Source organism: Cololabis saira, chromosome 5 (assembly GCF_033807715.1).
Source record: "Cololabis saira isolate AMF1-May2022 chromosome 5, fColSai1.1, whole genome shotgun sequence".
In the NCBI taxonomy this organism is placed as follows: Eukaryota; Metazoa; Chordata; class Actinopteri; order Beloniformes; family Belonidae; genus Cololabis; species Cololabis saira.
The window spans coordinates 21887991-21914168 of record NC_084591.1 but is presented as its reverse complement, the minus strand read 5'-3'; the positions used below and the strand labels follow the sequence as shown (position 1 = coordinate 21914168).

Here is a 26178-nt window from a genome sequence, read left to right as displayed (position 1 = left end):
TGATTACTATTACAATCAAAACATTTGAAACACTAAAACTGTAGATATCCTTGCAGGATATAAATAGAATCTATCAACCCATCTTATATTTCGGTTCTAGGATTATAGTGGTCCTCAACGTGATGATTTTAAGACTTTTATTGTCTATTGGGGGGAATTTTATTGTGTATTTTAGATCAAACTGAGACCTGGAATTGTTTCTTTGATCCATTGACTCATTTAAAGCTGAACTTCAACTTGGATTAAGTGCGTTTTTGTTTTAGGACAACTTGGATTAAATGTGATTAAATATTACAGAAACATACAATGGATATATATATATATATATATATATATATATATATAGAGCCCCGACTCCGACTATATACACACAGCGACCGAGTGGATGGAGAATAGAAAAAGTAAAAGTCCATCCAGAGCAGGGAGAGGTTAGGTCAAGCTGGTATTAGAAAGTCTGATGGCAGTTGGTATGAAGGAGCCTTTTGATCCACTTCAAATGTTGACTACTATATATGGTCTGTAAGGTAAAGATTAAATAATTTACTTCTGCTAAGCCACTTTCCTCTTCTATTCAAAAGACATCCATGTAGTGGGAATGGGGAATGTCTGTTCAGTCTGTCAAGATAAGCAATCCCTTTCTTTTTCCCTTTTCGAAAATAAGACAGACTGACAGACGGTCAGACAAGATTGAAAGCAGCAGAGAGCCTTAATATTTCAGATCCAATGTATTATTTATACCTTGGGCGAGTCGGCTGAATCTGCAAGAGTGCTCTTGGGTGAATGGCGATTTTTCGATTCTGCACCACGAGTGTGTGTGTTTCTGTGATTGGTGGAGTAGTGGATGAAAGACAAAGATGAAAGTAGCAGCCTAGAGGCCCTAACTGCAAGATCCATCTGTTGGTGGTGAGAAGCTCTGAAGTTACTTTAACTCTCAGGTTGGCACCGTAGGTGGCCAATGATCAGACGCGTGTATGTGCCTGCGTGTTCATAAGGAACCATGGAAGTGGGGAAGTGGGGAGGTGTGAAATGACGGAGATAAGAAGCTTTTGGACAAAATTGGCTTACAGAAAAGTAAAGGTAAAATGTCTATTTACAGTGCAATATACGACATATGCACACATATTTGGGAACAATAAAGACATTCTTTCTCTTTTTTTGGATGTTACCCTCACTTCGCATTTCTTTTGTTCATCTTCTTTACTTTGAAGGAACAGCAACACCTTCTTCCATCTTCAAAGCAATATTAGTGCTAAATCTTCCTATTTCAATCAGTTTTGACCAATAATGAAATCTTCATGTGAAATTGAGGACTTATAAAATAGTATTTTAACTGAACCTGACACAAAGGAGAGAAGAGCAACCTAAAAGTATCTTACTGCAGTCATCACAGCTTTTCCTACAGGGTGACCGTGCTGGAGTTTGAGCTAAGACTCAAGGAGGTTCCTCTGACTTTAGGAGTCACAAATCTGACTTCAGAAGGTGATTCAGGTGAACTTTTCCTACAGAAACTTGAAAATAATGACTTTCGAGTTCAAAGTGAATGCGTCATCTCTGTTTCGGAACAAGATCAAAGGTAAACTTTTATTAGATACTTCGGGTTATTTTAGAGGAGATATAGATACAGTTCTAAAACTAAAAACAAGGCAAACTTTTTTTCAGAATGTGGTGTTGCCTCAGTTAGAAGGAGTTCCTTCTGTGTACTTCACATGTTTCCCTGGTCCCAGTGTGGGTTTTTTTTCTGGGTATTCAAGCATCCACTGCCTGGAAACGTGCACGTTGAATGCGCGATTGATTGATGTTGAATCTAAAAGGTAAATTGCCTACACTTTTATTCTTAAAGGAGCCGTCTGTAAGAAATGTCCAAAACTGGTACTGCAGTCACTTTCAAAATATTGTTGAGCGGCATGTACCCTCCCCGTCCTCCCCCCGACCAGAGGTTGCCAGGTAGGCTGCAGAATGCAGCAGGAACGTAGGCTGCCATGGCTGCGATAATTAGAGCCGAGCTGGCAACCCGGATGCCGAAACAATACTGACTTGGTGATTGGGAGATAGGTGGAGGGTGGAGCTTCAGGCCAAAACAAAAAATGACAACATAAACATCAGTTGAGGGCTGCAACTCCTCTTTTTAAACTGGAATATCCTGGCTTGAGTGCTGTTGTCAGTGACATAAGTATTTGAAATGAACATGATTTTTAAATGTCTGTTGACATATCGGGGTCATTTTATGATTCGTTTTATTATTGCTCTTACATACAGCTCCTTTAACCTTATCCAGGTTCTACAGAGCAATTTACAAGACGTTTCTCACCGAGCCCTTTACACAAACATGCTCACACTGCATCTATTATTTATTCACATTACTGATAGCAGTAGTTTGATTTATGTATTTTGTTGTTATAATTATATCCCAGTGAGCACATCGGGGGGGGGGGGGGGGGGGGGTGCAATGTGGGATTTAGTTTTCTGCACAAGGGGACTTTCTACACATGGTGAGGCTGGAGATCAATCCACTGACCTTACAGTTAGACTATAAGCTAGGTCTGCTCACATGCACAGCTCACTGTGCCACTTGGGTGGAGTGGCTAAATCGAGCGTAGAGGTGATTGGGAGTTGTAGCTCATTTGTCTTTATGCGGCCCTGTGATGGACTACTGACCTGGTCAGAGTACATCCTGCCTCTCATCCAGTGACATCCAGGAAAGAATTCAGTCCCTCCCCAAGACCAGAACGGAGCAAGGCCCCTGAAATGAATGCTGGTCTCTCTCTCTCAATTCAATTCAATTCAAATTGGCTTTATTGGCATGAATGGTAACCATTGTTGCCGAAAGCATACATATACATACAATAAATCACGACACAATCAACACACGAAACACCAATACAATTACAACAAATACCCAACACCAAATACCTAACACCTGCATACAATATATATATATATATATATATATATATATATATATATATATATATATATATATATATATATATATATATATATATATATATATATATACCGGTATGTATACATACACACACACACACACACATATACATATATATATATATATATATATATATATATATATATATATATATATATATATATATATATATATATATATATATATATATATATATATATACCGGTATGTATACATACACACACACATACATATATATATATATATATATATATTTATATATATATATATATATATATATATATATATATATATATATATATATATATATATATATATATATATATATATATATATATGTATATATATGTCTCTCTCTCTCTCTCTCTCTCTCTCTCTCTCTCTCTCCCTGATATCGATGATTACTCAAATTACTCAAATTTCATCCATGCTGACTGCTGGTGTTTGTAGTGAACAATCACACAGATACAGTGAAGGACTTGCTCAAAAGTTTATACGCATAGCTTGTCTGCTTCTGCAGATGCGAAACCTGCTCCAGACAACGATAACTTTAAAGGTGCACAAAAAGTACAAATCCCATTAAAGTACACCTGAGGGACAGCAGTTGTAACTTGGTGAGACAAACAAATACATCCTAAACACATTTATGTACAAGAATCCTTTATTGTATCATTTGATGATTATTAAACTTGAACTTAAATTGAACTGTATGAAGGCCTTGTCTCTTTCAACATATTTACAAGAACAAAAGGTTTATGTAACTGCTTTAATAAAATACAAGCAGAAAAGAAATGTCTAAGATTTATATGATTTGTATCTAATATTGATAATCTGATTGGCTGCCACATTCATCAAGATGATTTCACTTCATTAGTAACCCTTTTCTGTAAAAATGTACAGAAAAGACAGCAAAAAACAGACCCCACTTTTTAATTAATTTATTTTTTATTTCAAATTGGGTCATGACTTAAAGGAGACATACTGTAGCGGTGCACAGATATCTCACTTGGCTGGGCAGGTGCCCTGTATACAGAAGCCACCATCACCTTGAAGGTGGCCAAGGTTTCCCTCCCTCGCCTGCAGAAACCCACTTTTCTGTGCATAAGTTATTATTTTTATGATTTGAAGTGACCGCCAAGTTAAAAACAAAAAACCCCTGACAAAACCATATTCCCTCATTTGTCAGCTGCTCAGATTTGCAGGGTATTGTGACATCACAGATTCAGCCCTGAATCAAACTTTGCACAGGATGATGTCATGCATTGTTTAACTGTGGGTCTGTTTGACTTTTCAGCCTAGTTTACATCAGAAGTTGAGTAAAGCTCAACTTTTTAGCCTTCAACGCCAGTGTGAGCCAATCATGACGTGCTTATATGCCGAAGTAGCCAATGAATGTTTTTTGATTTGCATGTGTGGTTGCACACAATACTTTTCTACTCCAAATGATGTGTTGATTGGCAGCTAACCTTTCTCAGTATCAGCAGCAAAGCATCCACGTGGGGCTCACTCACAAGCTGCTGATATTTCTCCCACTGCTGGATGTCTGACTAATAGATGCACACGAAAGTGACGGGCAGCACATTCCCTATGCACGGCCTTGATAACCTCCACTGTCATAGCAATGTTGCCATCCATTATCCAGAAGAACTGTCTTAAACCTGAAAATACCCAGATTTTGTTGTGTACAAAGCCAAAATACTTTTTTGGTCATTGTTTATTTGTATGATGGCGGGATCATCTTTGAGAATTTAAACATAATACACAAACTTTTACTTATCTTTTTGCTTCCCCCATCCCGATCCCCAAGGGGAGGGATGTATAACTCTATCTCATTCATGAACTAGGGGGGTGGAGTCAAATTAGTTGGCTGGCTCCACCCCCAAAACTATTGCTATAAACAGAGCTGGTAAAACACTTTGAAATGGTTGCTGTCATACTGTTTTTCTGCAGTATTTCCACTAAAGCATGTCACACATATTTCATTAAAACCTCAGGAAATTATGTTTTTTTAATGAGGGTATAATTTGTTTCCATCAATTAATTTGACAAATATGAAGTGCTGAAGAAAGGGTGTCATGAGGATATTTTCCATTATATTTCTTATTTATGTATTTATTTTTGTAACTTTACTAGTAATATTCCCATTCCCATCTGGGTGTATGTGTATGTATAAGTATATATATATATATATATATATATATATATATATATATATATATATATATATATATAAACACAGTGCCTTGCGAAAGTATTTGCCCCCCTTGGACTTTGTGACCTTTTGCCACATTTCAGGCTTCAAACATAAAGATATCAAACTGTAATTTATATATATATATATATATATATATATATATATATATATATATATATATATATATATATATATAATATGTGTATGTGTGTGTGTGTGTGTGTGTGTGTGTGTGTGTGTGTGTGTGTGTGTGTGTGTGTGTGTGAATATGTGTGTAAGTAGATATATACATAGATATAGAGCAGATGCAGTTAATAGAGACAGTATGGTGTAAATAAGTATATTTATATAAATATTTATATGGGCATGTGTGTACAAATATATAGAAATACTCAACTATGTGTATGTATGTATAGGTAAGTGTGTGAGTACAGTGTGTGAGTATTTATACTAAATACGGGTTAAATGATTAGTGAATGGGGGTAGGATTAAATAAGTTTACACTTCTTCCTACTCCTTTTTACACATGTAAATTAAGATATCAAGTGTTAAAGTATGAAATTGTTTTGTTGTTTTGTTTTCTTATCTTCTCTTGAATTGTTGTTTTTTACATGTACAAAATAAAATGAAATAAAATAAAATTAATCAAATCTATAAAACACACACACAAACTTCACAAGTTGCTGGAGCTACAATATATTTTGGCTCTCCAATGCAAATATTTATTACAGTACTTTTTCTTGGTTTAAATCATCTCACCGCTGTAGAGCAACAGCTCCTCGGTTCCTCGCATGCCAGCTATCCTCCAATGAGGGGCCAGCAGGAGCCGCAAACCCCGCCCCCTCCCCTCCCATTGGCCAGAGCGCGGTCCAGGGGGCGTGGCCTCGCGTTCACATCTTTCCAGCGGCTGATCCCGGCGTGACTCTCCAGCTGCGCAGCAGGGACTCACTCCCCCAATCACTCATAATCATGTTGTAGCGGCTCCGAGAGGCATGTCAAGCTCCCGGAGGACTCATTAATGCCCCCAGAGCGCAGAGGCGGACCCACTCGGCCGGCAGGCGTCCTCCCAGGTTCCGTTTTGGACACATTTCCCAGCCAGCCACCTGCGCCTTGGTGAAGCCGGGAGCCCATGCAGGGATGCCGCGATGCTGTGCACACGGAGGACTAAAACTTTGGTGTCGACGTGCGTGATCCTGAGCGGCATGACCAACATCGTGTGTCTCCTGTACGTCGGCTGGATCACCAACTACGTGGCCAACAGCGGAGGAGCCAAAGTTGCGGAGAGCGGCGGCGGCGAGGCGGACAGAAAGTTGGAAGAGGACAGCAAGGGGGAAACCCTGAGGATCATCGAGAGGCTGGACCGCCTGGAGAGCGTGGTGAACCAGCACATCAGAGGTCAGTCTGAGGTCTGAAGTCTGAATATAGCAGCTTCTGATCATAAAGGATACAACTACACTGAAAAAAAAATAAAAAAATCTAAGCGCATGTAGATATAACACATTTAAATCTGTGATATTAACAATTAAAAATGAAGTTTGTTGCTTTACATGAATACATCTAGTTTTGAACTTATTCTGCATTTGTTCAAAAAACAAGACAGTGTGCATTTTTTCCTCAACAAGCAGTATTTATGTAATCCCAGGCAATCTTTTCATTTCCACACGAACAACAAGCAATCTTGTTGTATTTACCTTTCCTTTAACAATTTTAATCTATTGGGCAGATTGACCAACGTTTATATGAAACATGCTTTATTTGTTTTATGTAGGACACCACAGTAAAAAATATCTTGCTTGATCTGGCAACTTTTTCGCATGAGATTTTTATGTAGATCAAGAAAGACTCTAGTCTTTGTATAAACTACTTAATTTTGAGTATGTACAAAATTCATTTGCAAGTAAAGTCAACTTAATTTTGATAAATAAAGTAAACTTAACAGAATTAAGTTGACTGTATTTGCAAAATGTATTTAAGTAGTTTATACAAAGATTAGTCTTTCTTGATCTACATAATAATCTCATGCAAAAAGTTGACTTGTTTTTCTTAAGTAGATCAAGCACAATATTTGTATCAGTGTGTGTGTATATATATACACACACACAGACTTCTATCATTCACTGTTATGAAGTTTTATTCTCTTTGATTTAAAGGGGACTCTGTTCATATTCTTAGCCTGTTATTGGTAAAATTACCATCATTAAACCGGTGTCATCAATATGGACAATGTTGCCCCATTATTTTAATATAGATAGATAGATAGATAAAACAATGATGTGATGGAGAGGAAATGAAAATATCTGACCTGTTGCAACCTTTAAATCCTCTAATAATTCCTCTTCACTCACTTTAAAGATTAAGAAAAAGTGAGCTTTTTAATAAGGCTGCAGTTGCACCCCAACAAATTATTATTATTATTATTATTATTTTATTATTACTTAAAGTGCATCATAGAAATATGAGTCATAGTCCCGTCCAGACATGGTAAAACTGAGATAAATATACATTCATGCTTCCTATTCAAAGAATTGGTTCTTGTGTGCAAGAAGCTGGGCATTTCAACTTGTTAGAGGAATGTGAAAGGTGTCCCAAAAACAAAAAAAAGACTGGGTGCAACAAACCTGAAGTTTAATTGTTCTGGAAATGTTTGCACGGCATTGTCCTGCTACTAACAAGGGTCGTCCTTGCACCATTATTCAGAAACAAGGCAGGAAATCTTTATCCAGACTTCGGCATTTTCCTAAAAGCAAGGATTGTGACAATGGGGGTGGACAGACCTTTGTGGTTGCAGAGGGAACCAGTATAAGATTTTAAGGTTTTGTCTGATGAAATGGTGTTGGTTGGGCATGGAAGTTAACTTCTGTACATGCTGGACCTCCGTACAGCTCTCTAGGTTTCTGCTTGAGATAAGATGTTCAAGGCCATTTCAGGTCCCGGTAGGACTGTCTTGGACCGACCTGTTGGTGGTAAAGATGGCACTGTTGAGCTTGTTTTATGTTTCATAGTCAGATCAATACAGAAAGTCTGGGGAGGCTCTGTGATCTGAGTTGAGCTACAGTCATCTGAACAGTTATTCTTGTGCAGTGTCATTAGTGTGCAGTTTAGAGCCCCAAAGTTGTACACGAGGCAGCTATTTTTAATGCTCTTTCATGCAATGGTGACTCAAAGCAAATGTTTCTTCAAGCAGCTCCATTTGTATGACAATGCACGTTGCATTCACCAAAGCAAGTGCGCCAAATAAAAAGGGATTGATGTAGGAGATAAATGTGTAAATAAGGTTGAATTATTTGCATACACGGGCAGGTGGAGAGTATAAAAAGAGACTATATTTTTTTCTTTTGCAGGGGGACAGTGAATGCTTTATAATACAGTTGTCATGCAAGCATGCACGCTCACAGGAATGCATACGCTCTGTGCAGACATTTTCACCATAGCATACCAGAGGTCAGTAATTTGTACCACCTGTGAAGCTCAGTTCTAGTCCTCACAGCCCACTGTCTCAGATATTTTAGGTGTTTCCCTCTTCATCAAGGTCTGAACAATCCTGTTAATGACCCATTCATTTGAGTCAGGTGTGTTGGACAAGACAAACCTCTAAAATGTGCCGGGCAATGGCCCTCCAGGATCAGGCACCTCGTTTCAGAAAGCAGGTTCTGTGCAGACTCTGAGTACCATATTTTAAACCTTAAATGAGGCAAACTCTGTTCAGTGAGTGAGGTAAGTTTAACCCAACAAAGAGGCTTAACTCAAGCCCATTTCGGGAAATTGAGGTAGCTTACTTGGAGTCTGTTACCTTGGCAACCTTTGCTGTGAAGAGTTTTGTTCTACAAATAGTCAGTGTCTCTCTTCCTCCTCCCCTATGTAAAGCTGAAATGGCTTTAATTTTATTAGCCAATCATTCTTACAATGTACATTTTGAAGATGTCTTAAAAAAATGACGTGTCCTTATTTTGATTTAAGAGGCTGCAGTGGTTAGAACGGAGCTGTGTCTGTGAGGGGGAAAAAGTAAATTATATTAGGGCTCCAAAGAGCTTTTTGACATACCCGGATGATTGTTATCATTCTTCTGCAGTTACATAAGGTAGGCCTACATACACAATCTTATCTGACTGCACATCACCCATCATGGCCATGCCCATACGTCACACCACTGTTGACTTCTCCTCTGTTGGAGATGTGGAACGTAGCCTTTTTGAAAGGGAAAGCTGTCGCAAACCTGTGGGAAAAGTGACCTTGGCTCCTTTTTCCAAATGTGGTCTTATTAGCTATTATCTAGCCACAAACCTGCAAGAGCCATCAACAAAGAATTTCCCAGGATTTTGGGTGCATGCTTTAGAAATCAATAGCATTTATAATTTACAATAATGCAATAGAAATGTGATACACCTCCATTTCACCACTTGTGGGGCATGTGATACTGTAACAGGTGTTTAAATATATAAATACTGCATTTATTTTCTGTGCAGTTACTCCGATGGCAAATCTTTCCATTGCTTCTCCAGCCATGTCACCTTTCCACTGACAGGTGTGTTCACATTCACCATACGATAGAAGTGCTAATTCTAACACAGAAAAGTGGGAGGAGCTCTTCTAAATCATGGTATTGGGACCTTTACTGATGGTGTTGTTAGGTCCCTAAGCAACATACATAAATTAATAACTTAGGAAAGACACAGAGACTGTTAGAAATGATTTTTCAAGCCTTCTGCGCAGAAGGGAAGCAAAGTCGGAGCCCATGTTGATTTAGGAACCTAACAGTGGTTTGTTGTAACGATAACTCGGGTCAACATACTCATAGTTGACCAACCAACTCAAAACCCCTGATTTCAAACCAGGTTTGTAGACCTGAGTTAAATTTTACAAGGAGGGTTTGTTGAACCTCCGTTCTGAAAATAGGTCCATACTTGAGAAAACTGCTATCAAGTAAAAACAACATTAGCGGTTATACAACTAAGCCAACACTTAAACTAGCATCGCCCACCCTGAGCATCCCCAATTGTCAAAAAGTAAGAAAAAAAAGGAGGAGCTGCACAGCCAGCAGCTTCTATCTTTCACTGGTGTCAACAATGAAAGAAATAAAGCCATCACAAGGAAAAACATACAAATCCTGGCTCTGGATGATCAGTTTTTTTTTTTTTTATAGTTAAGTAATATTTCAGAAATGTGATGCATCACCTGAGCACAGTATACACAGTAACCGGACGAAGAATGGTTCTCTGATCTTGCTTTGCTTGAACCTTTATCTTGTTTCAGGACACATGGCCTCACAACCTGCTGAGAGCCGGTCCCAGTCCAACAATCAGTCTTCATTTGGACATTTAATGAAAGAGTCTGTCTAATCTGCTTGTACAAGTCATCCATGGTTACTGCTGCTAATAAGGTGCTTACGGAAATGCAGAAATGACTGGAGAAATATCTTTTGAATGCAGTTTTGAATGCAGCGCATTTGGATCAGATTGACGTCAATAAAACCTTAAACCTATTTTTGTGAAAATTCACAAAATTTGGAATTTGTAGATTTATTTTCTTTTGATCAATTTAAAGATTAGTTAAAGTAAAATGTTGACAGGATGCAGAAAGAGGTTAACTTTGCTGGTCATTCTTGCAATCTTTTATATAAGTGATTAATTCTGATGCATTTTGAGTCTTAATGTCTAAATTGAGTGCTGGCACATATATTCCGTTGATGGTTGGCGTCCTAGTTTAATGCACTATTTGTGTTTGCATTATTGTCCCATTTACAGCTCTCGCTGACCAACTTTTGATCTAAATTCAGAAATCGGATTAGGTCAGTTGTCTGGCACCACCATTGAAGCTGAAACTAGACGAGATTGTGCAGATGTCTTCATCGAGACGCCAAACGAGCACTGAAACAGGTCTGGTTACTGTTCTTGAAAGAGGATACACAAAAAGGAAATGTAGTTCCCTCTGGATCCTCCAAGTTCACTCACCACTGAGAAGCACGTTAGTGTGTCCACATAAATTAAGAAGTGGGATAAACTTCTCCTGTATGGTCCACTAAATACAGCAGTACACAGCTCACTAACTGAACATTGGCTGAAGGAGAAATGTGTTCTGTGCTACAGCAGTGAGATGATTAAAACTGGAAGTCTGTGCAGCGTGAACTCTTAAATGCCCCAAACTCTGAATGCCAATACTTGGAAAGTTAAGGATCATATTTCATCTAAGATCTCAGAGAAAGGCTGTTCCTGGATTAATTTGGATAAGCATAAAAGTTTGCTGAGAACACACTCCCTTTCAGAATAAAAACTGACGAATTATGACTGAATTAATACTGTTGAGAGGAAAACAGTGTGTGTGTGTGTGTGTGTGTGTGTGTGTGTGTGTGTGTGTGTGTGTGTGTGTATTGGGCTTCGGTTTGTGTTATGTGCATAAAGAGAGCTTTTTTTTTTCCAAAATTATCCGTTTATTTTGCTTGTCACTTTTCAAATGTAGCTCAATAGCCTCTTAATCTTGACAACTCAGTTCTGTTAGTACAGTGCACACTATACTAAATACAATAGTATAACATATCTTTAAGAAACTATTTCAAATGTAAAACAGTTACTGAACACAACACTTTTAAATGGTAAACTGCCTTTTATTCCTTGACTACCTGTATAAAAAATGTAAACAAAAGCACTTTCAAATGTTAAAGTGCCTTTTAGCTTTGACTACTGGTATGATAACTTTGTTGGAATGTTTGCGGGAGGCACAACGTAACGTGGGTCGAGTGTTTTCATTAGGTGACGAAAACCCACATCTCCGACCACCGAAAAGGGCTGCAAATCTTTAGCAATGAACGCTCCCACTGCACGGGTTATTTTCTTGTGTTTATCTGAAGTGGCCCTATAAGTCTGTTGGAAAGCATTCTCGATAGATAGTTGTTGTTTTTTTGCTGGTGTTACCTTATCGAGTCGCTCGACTGTCCTGTGTGCAGAAAGCGTTACATCAGGGTGTTGATGCTGGAGATGATGCTCATATTGCTCGTGTTTCCTTTTGCGTATGGGACATGTTTCAAGCAATGTTTACAGACAGTACAAGTTCTGTTAACTGTTTTCACTCCATTGTCGTTGTATTCAACAGCGAAACCGAAATGATGCCACACCGGAGATTTGAATTAAGCCGGTGCTTCTTCAAACTTTTGTCTCTCAACTCCCCCGCTTGTGCTCGCCATGACTCTGTTTTCCGTGTCTGTTCTGTGTGAGGGGGGAGTCGGCGGAGCTACAACACTGACTACGACAAGCGAGGAGTGCTTTTCTGCAGCAGGCTGACAAACATGCGGATTGTAAAGAATTAATGCGAAATTAATGGCGAAACCAAAAATCCGCGGCACACAAGGGCGTATTGAACCGTGGAGGGCGAACCGAACGGTTCGGTTGCATCCCTAAAAAATATATGTATATATAATATACACAATATAGTACTTCCCCATTAGTTTGAGTGCGAATATATATATATATATATATATATATATATATATATATAATCAGTTGGAGTGTGACTCATAGGCAATGTTGGCTGGCAATTATAGTATAGATCGTTTATGGTACAGTGGTTTTGTTTACTTAGGCAGAAAAGATTAGGTTTGCATTAATTTCAGTCATACCTTTCTTGGGGTTTTGCTTGTGCATCATTACCCGTACAACGTCCTCACAGAAAGAGCCCCGCTGGGCTGGGTTGTGTGGCAACTGGCCCACGCTTGAATTAATTATTCAGAATCTAAATGGTAAAAGTCCAGTTTTCACTGACCTTTTTAAAACCAGACATGAGACTCATGACCACGTTTTAATGTGCTGCGCAGAATTCAACAAATTCAACAGGGAATGCTTTCCACAGTCTTGAGTGTATTTTAATGTATGGACACCAAGTTACGGGTCATTTAAAGCTCAGGGCACTTTCTGCTCCAGATGGGGAGTGTTGTTCTTGTACTCATTCATCACTGCTGTCTTGGAAGTGGAGGAAAATGAGTATACAATATTATGTTCTTAGTTTGATAAAGACTGAGATGCTAATCTGAAGATATGCACTTAGTTCCCTGCATGTTCAGATTTACACCAGCATCAGTATTTTCTAATGCAGCACTTTGGACTCTCCTGAGTGCAGCTCCTCTTTATGCAGAGATGTTATGATAAAAGCACACATCATTAGCACAGAGAATGGCAGAGTGATGGCATTCTGAACTGTTTGGAAGGCCTAATAGAATCTGCATAGGCTCCAGGGTTACAGCGGGTGAGTACATTTAGCTTCAGGAGGGCTTTCCACACTCGTCTCCTTCCCTCCGCTTGGTCCTCACAGCTGATGCCAGATTACATTATCAGCCAGGAGCTGATGTGTTTATGTGTTTATGCTTTGTTGCTAATATGAAAAGATCAGACTGCCGCGTCGACACGCAGGTTTGAATTGGGATAATGCCATGATAGGTGTGGAGCGGAACAAATAAACAAACTTGTTCCAGGGAAATCTTGAAGTTTTCAAAAACGCAATAAAAAATTTCATCCATCATTTGTAGCTGATTGTTCCTGTTCAGGGTTTCGGGGGATCTGCTGGAGCTTATCCCAGCTCTTTTTGGGCAGAAGACAGGAGTGCACCCTGGGCATGTTGCCATTCTATTACAAAGAAACACAGAGACATGACCACACACATCTGGCCATTTTAGAATCACCAATTATCCTAATATGATGGTACACTTGAATTCAGTACTTGAATACACAAACACAAGGTCAACATGCAAACTCCATACAGAAGAGCCCCAGCTGAGACTCGGACAAGGAACCTTCTACCTGTGAGGAAACAGTGCTGGACACCATGCACCACAGACTAGACTCAAAAGCAAAGAAAAGCCGGTCATATTTATTGTATTCAAGAAATCTATAAATGTATGCCAGTGGTGCGAGGGAATCAAAACAAGACTGTAAAGTTCAGAGAATATTGAAGTAACGGTGTCCTGGAAGGTTGTACAATGAGCCAAATAATTAGTGACAGGTGAGGGTGCCAGGGTTGGGTATGGAGAAGCATCCACCAAAACATGATTGGTCTCTGCTCAACAGTAAACTCCCTCAGAGAATCATTCATCAGTTAATAATTAAAGGAATTAATTCAGAAAAATAATGCTGAGTTGCAAACATTTTTTACAGGATATAATATTGTGAAGGAGCCTGGGGAAATCTCTGGGAATAAAAGCCAATCCCAGTGGCCCCTGTTGGATGGGTGTGATCCCTGAGCCCTAAGGCACCACTGTTAGAAACCATCCCATAAGCCTGATCAGAATGGTTAAATGGGCACAGCAGGATCTTTTTGAAAACCACTGTCACTCAACAAATATAATGTGTTCAGAACACATTATATTTGTTGAGTGACAGAGGAACACAGTGTTCCTCTTAATGACTCAGGAAGGCGCATGTGAAACCTGCGCTTAAACACTGGTTCTCTGGGAATGAGCTTGTGGACACAAACAGTGACACCACCAAGTGTTAATGCCAGGTTTAGAAACTAGCTCCACATCACCCAACGTTTTCAGCTAACCCGACCACGACTGGAACCGCAAATAAACACAAAATAATAACCCAATCCGCGAGGGACCTATATTTGTTTTCTTTCAAAAGTGAAATGAATAAAGGTTAGCTCTTGATTAATTATTTCCTCAAGGTACAAACAGCAAACAGAAGTGTTGATATGTTAATGTATCACTACATATATAGTCCATAGATGTCTGACGCCCAGACTTAAAAAGGGCTTTATGTGACCAATTCTTGGATATATCTGAAACATTGTTCCTGTTGTCCATATATCAAATCTGCCATTGTTGAGAAACTCTCAAACAAGGATTCATTCCAACAAATGAAACATGAATTATAGCAAAATCAATAAATATGATGATGATGGTGATGATAATGATGACAATAATAAATAAGAACCAAAAAAACTATCTAGGGCACTTGGCTACATTAAAGCTGCAACGAGCCATGGCTTTTGATTTTTTTGAAGATAAAAGTGAATAATTATGGTCTGTTTTGAGCTAAATGTTCAAACATTAATGATCCCCAGACCAACAAATGAAATATAGCACGTGTATCATCTTGACTCACTATGCCCTCTAACTTTTCACAGACAATTTCCTTTTTTATCTCGTCTTCAACTTTTCCCCTACCATCTCCTTGACACGCCTTGCGTCGCACAAGCTTGCGCCTCTGTGGAAAGATTGTGCTGCATCTTCGTACCAATCACCGCAATGATTATTTATGACTAATATAGGTTTGGGGGAAAATTGAGTTTAACTATCAATTTTCAAGTGCAATAATTATTGTAACCAGTACAGTACAATGGTGCCTATGGCTATACCTTGTTGCAGGGGCATGTATTGGAGTTTTGGAGAGACCGATGCCACCATCAAGGTGCCATCTTTCCCGGGAGGTCTGTGGTTATTTCAGGAGGAAAAATCTGACTTAATTCTCATGGACTTCAGAGTGTTTGGTTGGTTGACTTTGCTGTAAATCCACCTGTCTCCCAATGGAAATGAATGATACACCGTGAAAATGATTCAGATGACGATCTCCACGGACCGCTGAACAACTGAAATCTGGAATTCAGCAAATACAGCTGCATTTTTTTTATTCTTGTAAAACTGCAGTTGGTATTGTTAGTTTTCAAACTAACTGCAGTTTAAAGGGAAGGTGATGTAACACGATGGTAAACATGCCTCATTCCCATATCTGGGTGTTAATTGGGAGGATTTTTAGATTTTTGTCTGTAAGTTGGTCTGTAAAAAAATATTTCTACTTTTGTCTGTTTTAATAAAAGCTCAAAGAAAATCTACCAGTTTTCACGGGAAAAGGGTTGTTGTTTTTTTGTTAATTCACTGATGCTGCCTTGAGATTATTGGTTTCAGGGTTTGTCAAATTTTCTTATTATTATTATTATTGTGATAAAATACAAGTGTTGGGTCATTTTGGTTTAGATGGCCACTGTTGAAACAGGATCTTAGAAGGATATGTGTATGTAATCATGAATCATATGGCTAACATGTCGTAGCGTTAATGTGGGTTTTGCATTTAGTCAGCTCATCAGAACGGGGACTCTGGCTCTGCCGGCAGTGTCAGGTGCTCCCTCAGGCTGGTGCCTCGTTACATTGCTGGCTCTCCAGCGGCAGAGTCTCAGTGATTCAGAGATAATTGACGCCACTAAACGGTGCATACTTTTAACACTTTCTCTTGCAGTAGTTACATTCTGCATAGTGGAGTTTGAGCGTTTGTTAAATTGCGTGTTATTCTTTGAACTTTGCCTTGCATTGTATGTTTCCATCCTACCTAGTACACCTTTTTATTTTTAGCAGTTTCTTGATGAGTCAATGCAAGTTGATCCATGTTTACTGTCAGCTGAAGGGGAGGAGTAGGTGGACTTCTGATACCGTGTGTGTGGTTGTGGGTGTGTGTCTATGAGAGAGTGAGTAAGTTGTGTCTCTGCCGTGTCATCCAAGATTCATGGCAGAAGTGTGAGAGATGGTGTGGATGTCATTGCCTGCCTGTGGAACCTGTGTATCACTGCGTGAAGAAGATCGTCCCTGTGCGCATCCTGACACCAATCAGTTCAGGCTGTCATGACCTTGTAACATACAGCTGCACAGGGAGGTCTGAAGAAAGAAATCAGGCCCTTTTTGGCTCTGTTTTTTTTTTTATCCTTTTCCCCCGGCCAACTGTAATCTGTAATGCCTGCGGATAATGTGATATAATGCAGTTTAGAGGTAGACCGAGGAAAGGGACAAAACACTGATGCATGAGGACATCCAACGCTGCTGGATCATTCTGTGGAGGGGTAAAGGGCTTGCATATTAAATCAAGAGCCACTTTTATTCCCCTGCATGTTTAAGCCCTCTCCTCACTTGCATCTGTCTCACACCAATGACATTCAAAGCAGAGGTTTCAAGTAGGGTGTCATCATTTAGCTGTAAATCCACCTCTGTCTTCATCTGAGATCTGTCAGATGCAGGAGGTGTGATGCAATTGTAGAAGTGTCACTTCTTTTTTTTTCTTTTTAGATTCAATTCACATGGCTTTGTTGCAGCTCCTTCCTGCCCTTCCATAGCTCTGATCCCCAGTTGGGGGACATGGATATTATGTCCCTTCGCTCTAGGGGAGTACACCCTCAGCAGAGGAGATTTTCAGTTGTTCAGAACATTTTGTTTTTTCACTGCAAGAGTTTCTTGATGAATCAGAAGTCACCAGGTTGCATTCACATCAATCCTTCACGAGGCTTCATGAGCTGAAGAGGAAAGTTTGAAGCGGTAGGAGAATGAAGAGAAAATGGGAAAAGTTTAAACCATTTACTTTCAGATCCTCACAGTGAATGGGATATTCCTGGTAAATAATATCGACAAGCTTGGAGTTTTGATGACTACACATCAAAAAACATCTGCAGAAGCATATTCCAGACATAAAACATCTCCTTTTAAAGTTATCAGACAATACACGCTGAAAGAGAATGCAGATAAAGTTGTAAGACAAGAGGAGGAGGAGGGTCTGCTGAGCTTATTAATAACAGATACTGTCAGGATGTTGATGCATCTGTTAGCTTCAGGCAATAAAAACAAACATTTCGCTATATTTACTGCTTTAATACAGATTGACGACTAATTTTAATATTAATTATATTTTATTGTTATTTTACTCAATAGTTAATCAATGTTACTTCCCTTTGTGGAACATTAAACTGTTATTCAGTTCACTTCCGTTAATTTTGGTAATACCATCAGGGGTGTGTGAACTAACATTTTGATTCTAACGCTGCAGTGGGTTGCTGCGGGTTTCCTGGAAACATACCTCACATAAACATGGGGTATTACAACATGCTTTTTTGTTCATCGTTATATGTTGTGAAAGCTCCAATATTTTATATTACATTTAGCTGCACCACTGTGAAAAGAATCTACATAAAAGGAACATTAGTATAAATAACAGCTCATTGAAAGTCCCAAAGAGAAGTCAGAAGCCTTAAAATCATAAAAATGAAAAAGAAAAGTAACGAGTCTGACTCTTCACCCTCTAATATGTCACTTTAACCCATAAACACTGGCTTCTGGTTGGTGGAAATTCTTTTTAACCTTTTGTGCACAGACTCAAAGTCAAAACCTACAAAATGAACCAAGCTGCACAGCCGTGTGCAGGATTAGTCATTTCTGAGTCGTCAGCGTTCACGCGCAAGGAGATAAAAAATAACGTTTCACAGAAGATCGTTTTACCTCTCAAAATAAGATTCAGTCATAGAGGTAAAGAAGATGAAACTAATCACTGGCAGTATTTTTAATAATGAAAAGGTTGTAAATGATTATTTGCAGTTATCCAGTTGATAAATAGTTATTCTTTGATGATTTGTTAAATATGTGATTGCTATAAAAACTAAGTTAAATATCTCAAAATATCTGCCCTTTAACCAGTCCCAGTGCTGCTCTTCACTCATCAAACTGCTTTTGCAAGTCAAGTGAAAAATGTTTTGTTGCTTCTTAATTAAGCAACATGCTTGTTGTTTTTGAATTATCTTCAAAGTTAAAATATAATTCTCAGATATCTCTTGTACAATTTAATTTGAGATAATAATGACTTATTTAAAAACATAAACTAAATGTATTGAATGCACATTAACTGTAATTTTAACTTGTCAGTCTTTTTCTGAGATGAATGGGGCTGGAAAAAAACGACTGGTTGGGAGTACTTGGATGATACTTCTTACCAGGCAACCTGTAATTCAATATTTTAAACAATTCTGTTTTGGTTTCTTTTGAATCTGTTAAGTAAATGTTTGAACGCTTCATCAGAGTATTTTACAAGGTTGTTAATTTGTGAGTACCAATAATCTACGCTCATTTTTGAGCTCGCTGAACATGCACATTAAAGGATAATAGCTTTCAGTCTGCAGAAAGATTCTGGCAGCTCTTCAGATTACAAGTGCTGTTACCTGCATCTGCATGCCAGTCAATCAGAAATGAGGATGCTACATATCAATTTTCAAATGAGTGCGTAGGGAGAAACTGGTGTTTAAGAATGGAACCGTGAATCACACCTCATTTTCGTCCCTCGTCAGTAATTTGAGGTGACAGAAATGAAAAGTTTTAAAATCCATGTAATGTGCTGCCCTCTCTGTATTCCTCTTCCTTTCCCTCAGTCTGACAGATACAGTGTTACATGAGCATTGAGTCGTCTCATAATGGGCCTTCATGTCTGAGTGAATGTACATTACAATAGCAGACGTCCTTGTCTTACTGATAGGAAGCCATCACTTTAAATGCTTGATGAAGTGAGTAATGACTCTTCCTTATTTTAAATCAGATAAGGGAGTTTGCTGGAAAAGACAAGCCTTTAGAAAATACAGTTGGGGCCTTGGGAACTGCTGGAGGTTGTTTCATATCATTTTTCTAACCCTTTGTAGAGAAAACAAAGGGCACAATGAGTAAAATGATGAAAATAGAAGTTAGCTGCAGCACACTGCATAAATCCTTTCTAGAGCCACATACCAATTACTTTTTTCCTTCTAACCTTTTGCAGTATACATCACAGTTCAAACACAGGTCAGAGTGCCTAGTATCTTTTTCTGGCCATCTATCCCTGTTTGCCCCTGTGCAAGGGACCTTATGTTATGATTAGTGGCCATAATGTCCAACCACTGCCCTGTGCTGCTTCTGCCATCTGGAGTCTGAGTACCAGTTAGTAAGGTGCTATCATTTTGCACACTGTGCAGTAAGGCTGAACGATTTTGAAAAATAATCAATTGCGATTTCTTTTTTTTTTTTTTTTTAATTCAATAAAACCTAATGGAAGATATTAATACTTACACAACGTGATATAAATTTAGTATATCCTTTTCTTCCAAAGACTACGCATCTGTGTTTCAAGTCTTGCATATTTCAATTTAGCCAGTAAATACAATATACAGACTATTAATAATGTAACTAATGCTTTTTTGGGGGGGGGGTGGGGGGTGGTTAACCAGATTTCCTCAAAGACAAAGTTTATATGTGAAATTACCAACAAAACAATTAGTTAATTGTTTTTCTATGTGTTTTTTTTATCAGATTTTCCAAGATATCTAATATTGGGACCAATGAAAACACAGTGAAATTGAACTATTTAAGATTTTCACAAATCAAATAATAAAATAAATTGAATGTGTCCCAGAGTTACTTTAATCCTAGTTTGAGCAGTTTAACTTCAGTGTAAGCAGAGGCCGCTCCTGCTCCATCTCAAAGTGGGACAGTTGGACTCACTAAAAGGCTAAAATAAGTCTTCAACAGATCTGGTGGTGTTCCTCGTTTAAGCACCTCTTTCAAGGGCACATAAATTACCAATATCTTAATACCAATCTGTGAACTGAGACTGACGAGTGACGACGTCTCTGACTCGCGTAGGAAAAAAAGGGTAAATCAGCATTGCGCTGTAGGCTATTAAGTTTTAATCAGAGCTCTGACAGTAAACTGTAGTCCCCAATATCCCACTGTGAGAAAAGAACCATCAAGGAGTTTCATCGGCTGAAAATACTGTTTTAATAATTTAAAACCAAAAATCATGAGAGAGACGAATGTCCAATGATGCAACAGCAGCTTATGTACCAGGGCTCATCCCCAGACAATTTTAACTCCTGCTGTATCGTTTATCGATGTCATGGATCCAGACTTGGTCACCGTTGGCACATCTTTACGGACTCAGTTATTGACAGAGTGATTTTTAACATGCCGTTTTAAACTTTGGCTTGTCTGGTGCACTAGGGCATTTAGCTATACAACTATTGTACATGACTCTGGTGTTTATTTGTTGTTTTTTTTTTTTTACCATGCTGGAACAAGTTTGTAGTATTACTCTGTGAAGTAGCAACGTGAGCACGGCTTGCTCTGGACACCTGACGTTGTGCGGCATCTTCCTGTTTTACAAAAATCCAAATAATCTCACAGTATGGATGTGCTGTTACTCTTCTAGACTGAGTTTCAGCTGATGCAGCTTCAGACTGCTCCATGTAGCCTATAGACTGGATAAAACAGTCTAGCCCAGGGGACGGCAACCCGCGGCTCCAGAGCCGCATGCGGCTCTTTAGCGCCGCCCTAGTGGCTCCCTGGAGCTTTTTCAAAAATGTTTGACCTTTTTTCTTCCTTTTTTCCTTTTTTTTTTTTCTCTTTTTTTCTTTTTTCCTTTTTTAATCTCGACATTTTGACTTTTTTCTCGACATTTCGACTTTTCTCGACATTTCGACTTTTTTCTTGAAGTGCATAATGAAAAAAAAAATCTTTCCCCAGTTATAACTAATATAGATACATGCAGCATGTGTTGCCTTCATTCTAAGGCTTATACAAGACTTTACATTTTTTGCGGCTCCAGACATTTATTTTTTGTGTTTTTGGTCCAATATGGCTCTTTCAACATTTTGGGTTGCAGACCCCTGTTCTAGCCAGAGGCCATGTGCAACAGATTAAAGTGCAGCAAAGATGCAGTCGAGTGCTCCGCTCACTTTCGCGCCACGTGACAACCTTATAAATAGCTCACGTTGTGATTTCAAAATCGCGCTGATATTGCGATGTTATCGCAAATGCGATTAATCGTTCAGCCCAACTCTGCAGTATGTGAAGTTGTTAATTGTATGAATGAAAACTACTAACTAGTAAACGCACTGAGCTTGGCCACATCTTGTTTTAAGTATGCAGACTGTCCAATGATGACGATCGCTGTTGAGTCACAGTAGGACCCAAGGAATGTTGAGCAAGCAAATGTCATCAGAGTGGGCAACTTACCATATCTGTGTCTTTCAGGAATAAACTTTGAAGCAAACCATTAAATGAGGCCCAGTATTGCCAAGTATTTGGACATGACTCTGAGTGGTTTGTGCTGAAAGCAAGAACCGGAGATGAACCTTCTAGAAAACAATCAAAACAGAAAGTGTACATCAGCAGAGACACCATATGTGCATAAATGGCCATGTGATATTGTTTAGTAGATGTAGGTGTCAAGCTAAAGGATGGTGATGAAAAATTTGTAATCAAGGCAGTCTTTGAATCTCTTTTTAATGTCTCAAACATGGCGAGACTTCAAGTCCCTTCTTTTCTAGCCACAATCAGACGTACAACACCGCTTCTTGTACACTGTTCATCTTTTACATGGGACAACTCACAATATTGCATATTGGTTTTCAGATACAGTGGGACACAGAAGTATTGACATTCATCCCTTTGGTTTTAATTTCAGGCCAGCCTGTCACCAATTCTGCAGAGAGTTGATTCAGTCCAATGAAAACTTGACACAGAGTACAGCAGTAAACAGACAGGTATGCATATATTAGATCAGCACCTAAGACAGGATAATGTAATTGCAAATTCCCACCAGAACTCCCCAGAGATTCATATCAGACTGATGGAGTTTCTGCTGATGGGAAACCAGAAAAAGAAGTCATTTTATTAATATTTTGCCTGGTTTACACGTCAGTTTTCTGAACGCAGAGCTCCATCAGATAGCAACATGTCGGTGTGAAAATAACTGGGCTGAAATAATGTGCATAAGAATAAGATCTAGTTTCTTCATTTTATGTAAAGTAGCTTTTCATCTAAACACATTTCAAGAAGGACAACCATTTTATCCATTTATTCCACTATTGTCATTTTAAAATGAATAGCTCTAATGTTTTTTTTTTTCTGATTTCCACATGGAAGATTGGAAAGTTGAAAATAAGACTGTGACTTCGTTTATTTGGGAGCTAGAGTGGATTTTTTTGATGACAGACAATCTCCAATTGTTGTTGCATTGCATTTTGGCAGCAGCAAACAGTTGTGTGTCTCCGTTTAAAGTATTACAGTAATGACAAAAGATTATCATAAAGTGTCGTGGACTGGATAAAAGAAATTGGATACCTTTGGATAAGCAGCTGATGGCACCAGTTGTCCACTCGTGTCATTTAACCATAGACGGGTTGCAAAATAGAGATGTCTTTTAAAAAAAAAAAAATCTCCCGTCTCAACCTGTGGAAGATGTTGCAACACACAGATTGATTGAAACATAAACATGTGAATGTATTTATGGTGTGTTGACTTTGCTTTTGTATTTGACATTTTAATGGTATAATCTTATTGTACTGTTCCTGGTTGGACAATTGTGCCACCCACCTCTTCTCTGTGGAAAACTACTGGCATAAATTGTGAATCTGAACCAGATTAATGCAGGCACTTCATTCTGCTGATTTAGAAAAAAAAAAATCTTTCAAAATATGATTGGAAAGCGACCAAGTAACACAGACATCCAATTTGCTGCCTGATTTGCTTGAATCAGTTCCTTTTGTGTCCTTGCGTGTTATGCCAAGCCTGTATCATGTGTCTATGGCAACACAGCTTTCTGTGTCATGTTTGTTTGTTTCCAGACACATGTGATGTGCATTTCCAGGCATGTCCGCATGGAAAGGAAATATTCTTGAAAGGAAGCTGCCCAAATGCTGGTATGAATGGCGTATCATTTTCTCTTTGAAACCCTAACCAACTGATGGTGGTGAGGATAGTTATATTGAAAAATTGAAAAAAAAAAAACATTATCTTTGTGGAGAAAGCTATTTCAACTCATGAAACATACTCATGAGATCAGCTAACTTATTGCAGGAGATTTAAATCCTTCTAAAGGTCCATTTATACTCAACTTTCATATGTAAGTTCATTCAAAACGTTGTTTTTGTCACAGTCCTTCATACTGCAGTACGTCATTAGCGTTTGTATGGTTGTTTGGCAGCACATCCACCAGGGGCAGTGAGGAGTCAATCATTTATTAATCACTTTTTATATACCGGTGTGTGTATATATAACGTATATGTGAGAGATGAGTTAACTGTGGAGGCCATATATAAGACCACTGAGCCAAAGTCAGTACATAAAAGTTGAATTCTTTAATTAAATCTTTCTCTAATTGATAAAGAAATTTCTCACTATTTCCGGATGTCTGCTGTAACGCCTGATGTTCTGCTTCACTGTGAACCACCTCATCAGGTGGAGAGGACCGTACCAAACACCTGTGAGTGAGGCTGAACGGCTTCATTTCCTTCTGTTTTTGTTTTCTCATATTCAGTTAACGATTGAGTCATTATGCTCAATACTGCCCCCTCATGACTCTCAGTCGTAATACTCAGTTTCTTCTGTGATGATATTAAGCATCGAGGGTCTGTACCAAAAGTCGGACGAAATCAATGCAGGACACGGGACAGAAGGCTCCGTTCTTCTCCATATCCGTTTCAAATGGAGATTATAAATGGACCACAGTTGTTTTTATAAAATATTCATTATTTTGAAAAATAAAAAATTCCTTCTCAACTGCTGGTACTCTTTTTCTTTTAGTTTATTCATCTATTCACAAAGACAAACAGCACAATAGTTGCTGCTTGCTACTTTAAATCTGGGATAGAAAATGATCTCCGTTTTATCAGTCGGAGCCACTTTAATTCTGACATTTTTCTCTGCATCTCCATTTTGTTCCTCTGCAAAAGACTTATTCTTTAAGTTATACACTCTCCTTTTTTTTCTTTTTTAATCCTAAAAGGTGTTGTAGATTCAGCTGATGCAGCGCTGATACGAATCATCTCTTATTAAGCTCCTTTATCTGATTTGCTGCCTGAGCTTTGAGTTCATATTGTAGCAGAACCAATTTAAGGCCCCAGAAGTTGGGAGCCGGTTTTCAGAGACGGAAAAGAAAAACTTAATTTACCTGCTCCAATTCTATTTCACGCCTCCGAGTTAACAATCGGCTCTTGATAGCTCTTGATTGTGTCAAGATCTGTCAAAATCCACATCGATTCTTGTCGCCCGGGTGACCATGGCTGTTCAACGAAAGCCTCTATCCCAATTCTGTCTCCATTTCATTAGTTAGCCTTCATTCACCGTGTCAGTTCGGCAATGTAAAGCTGTCATTCAGAATTTGAAAAATAATTGTATAGATAAAATCAAAGAGCGGATCACTTTAGCATGCCCACTCTTTTTTTATTTTTTTTAAACATCCTCTGCTTTTAACCCATCACTAGTTAAACTAGGGAGTCCTTAAGGGGTCCAAAGTGGCCCAAAGTGGTTCACCTCATTTGCAATCCAGGTACTTGAACCTGGGTCCTCCAGACCCAGCCCACCTCTGTAACCACTAAGCTCCCACTCCCCCTTCACACTTCACATACTGTATTAAAAAGCTGCCCGGAGCTCAGCGGTTTTAATCACAACAGCTATTTGGAGAAAACCACTCAGATTTGGCCTGGGGCTCGATGAACCCCTAGTGTTTGCCAGATGTTGTACGTAATTCCTGGATTTCCACTTGTGTTCTGGGAGAGGTGAACATTTATTTTTACTGTTGTGTAGTTATTCTCCACCAAATGCAAACACAAATCTATTTGCCAAACATTCAACGATAAAGAATTATCGTAAGAGTTAAAACCCTTTTGTCAGAATATATACCAATTGCTCATTTTCTTCAAGGTCTGATCTGCTGATTCTGATTCTCTACGATTTGCCATCAATTGATAATTATTTTGAAGGTTAAATAAACTTCTCTGCAAATATTTTCTGCATATTATTAGAAGAGGAGTTTGTTCAAACTTCTATAGAAAATGATTTAAATATGTATTCACCTTTATTCATCAGGTACTTGCAGATACTTAACCTTTCTTTTTCTTCTGATCTTATGAAACCAGTAAGCCTGTTGGCTGAATGCTCTACTAGCTTTATTTTTATCCTTCAAGCCCTTGTTATCTTCATGACATTGGACGTGCTCAGTGGGGTTTCAAATATTGGATTGTGTTATAAAATATAGTGGTTTTGTGGGTTATTTCAGCCTTACAGACTGTTTTTTTGAGTACTCTTGACTGAATCTTTTCATCACGGTGCATTAGATCGGGGTCAGGGCTGCTCAAACTGAAAGTCAACCAATTCCAGTCACCACCTGACCAGGTGGAGCATCTCTGTTTCAAGCAAAATGCAAACATCGGGTTGCAAATCCTGAGTTTGCAATCATTTCAAAAGTTAGAGAGATGACAGAAATGATGTGGCTACAGCTTCTATTACCGG

General features: G+C 38.6%; 1 protein-coding gene across 2 annotated transcripts in view; it reads left to right on the top strand.

Moving 5' to 3' along the window:
- Window positions 1–6081: 6081 nt before the first annotated feature.
- galnt18a (UDP-N-acetyl-alpha-D-galactosamine:polypeptide N-acetylgalactosaminyltransferase 18a) overlaps window positions 6082–26178 on the top strand; it is a 215994-nt gene continuing 195897 nt past the window's right edge. For both annotated transcript variants that reach the window (XM_061721205.1, XM_061721204.1), the window contains exon 1: window positions 6082–6533. In XM_061721205.1, the coding sequence (XP_061577189.1) occupies window positions 6284–6533 (250 nt within the window). In that variant the 5' untranslated portion in view covers window positions 6082–6283. The remainder of the gene's footprint in view (window positions 6534–26178) is intronic.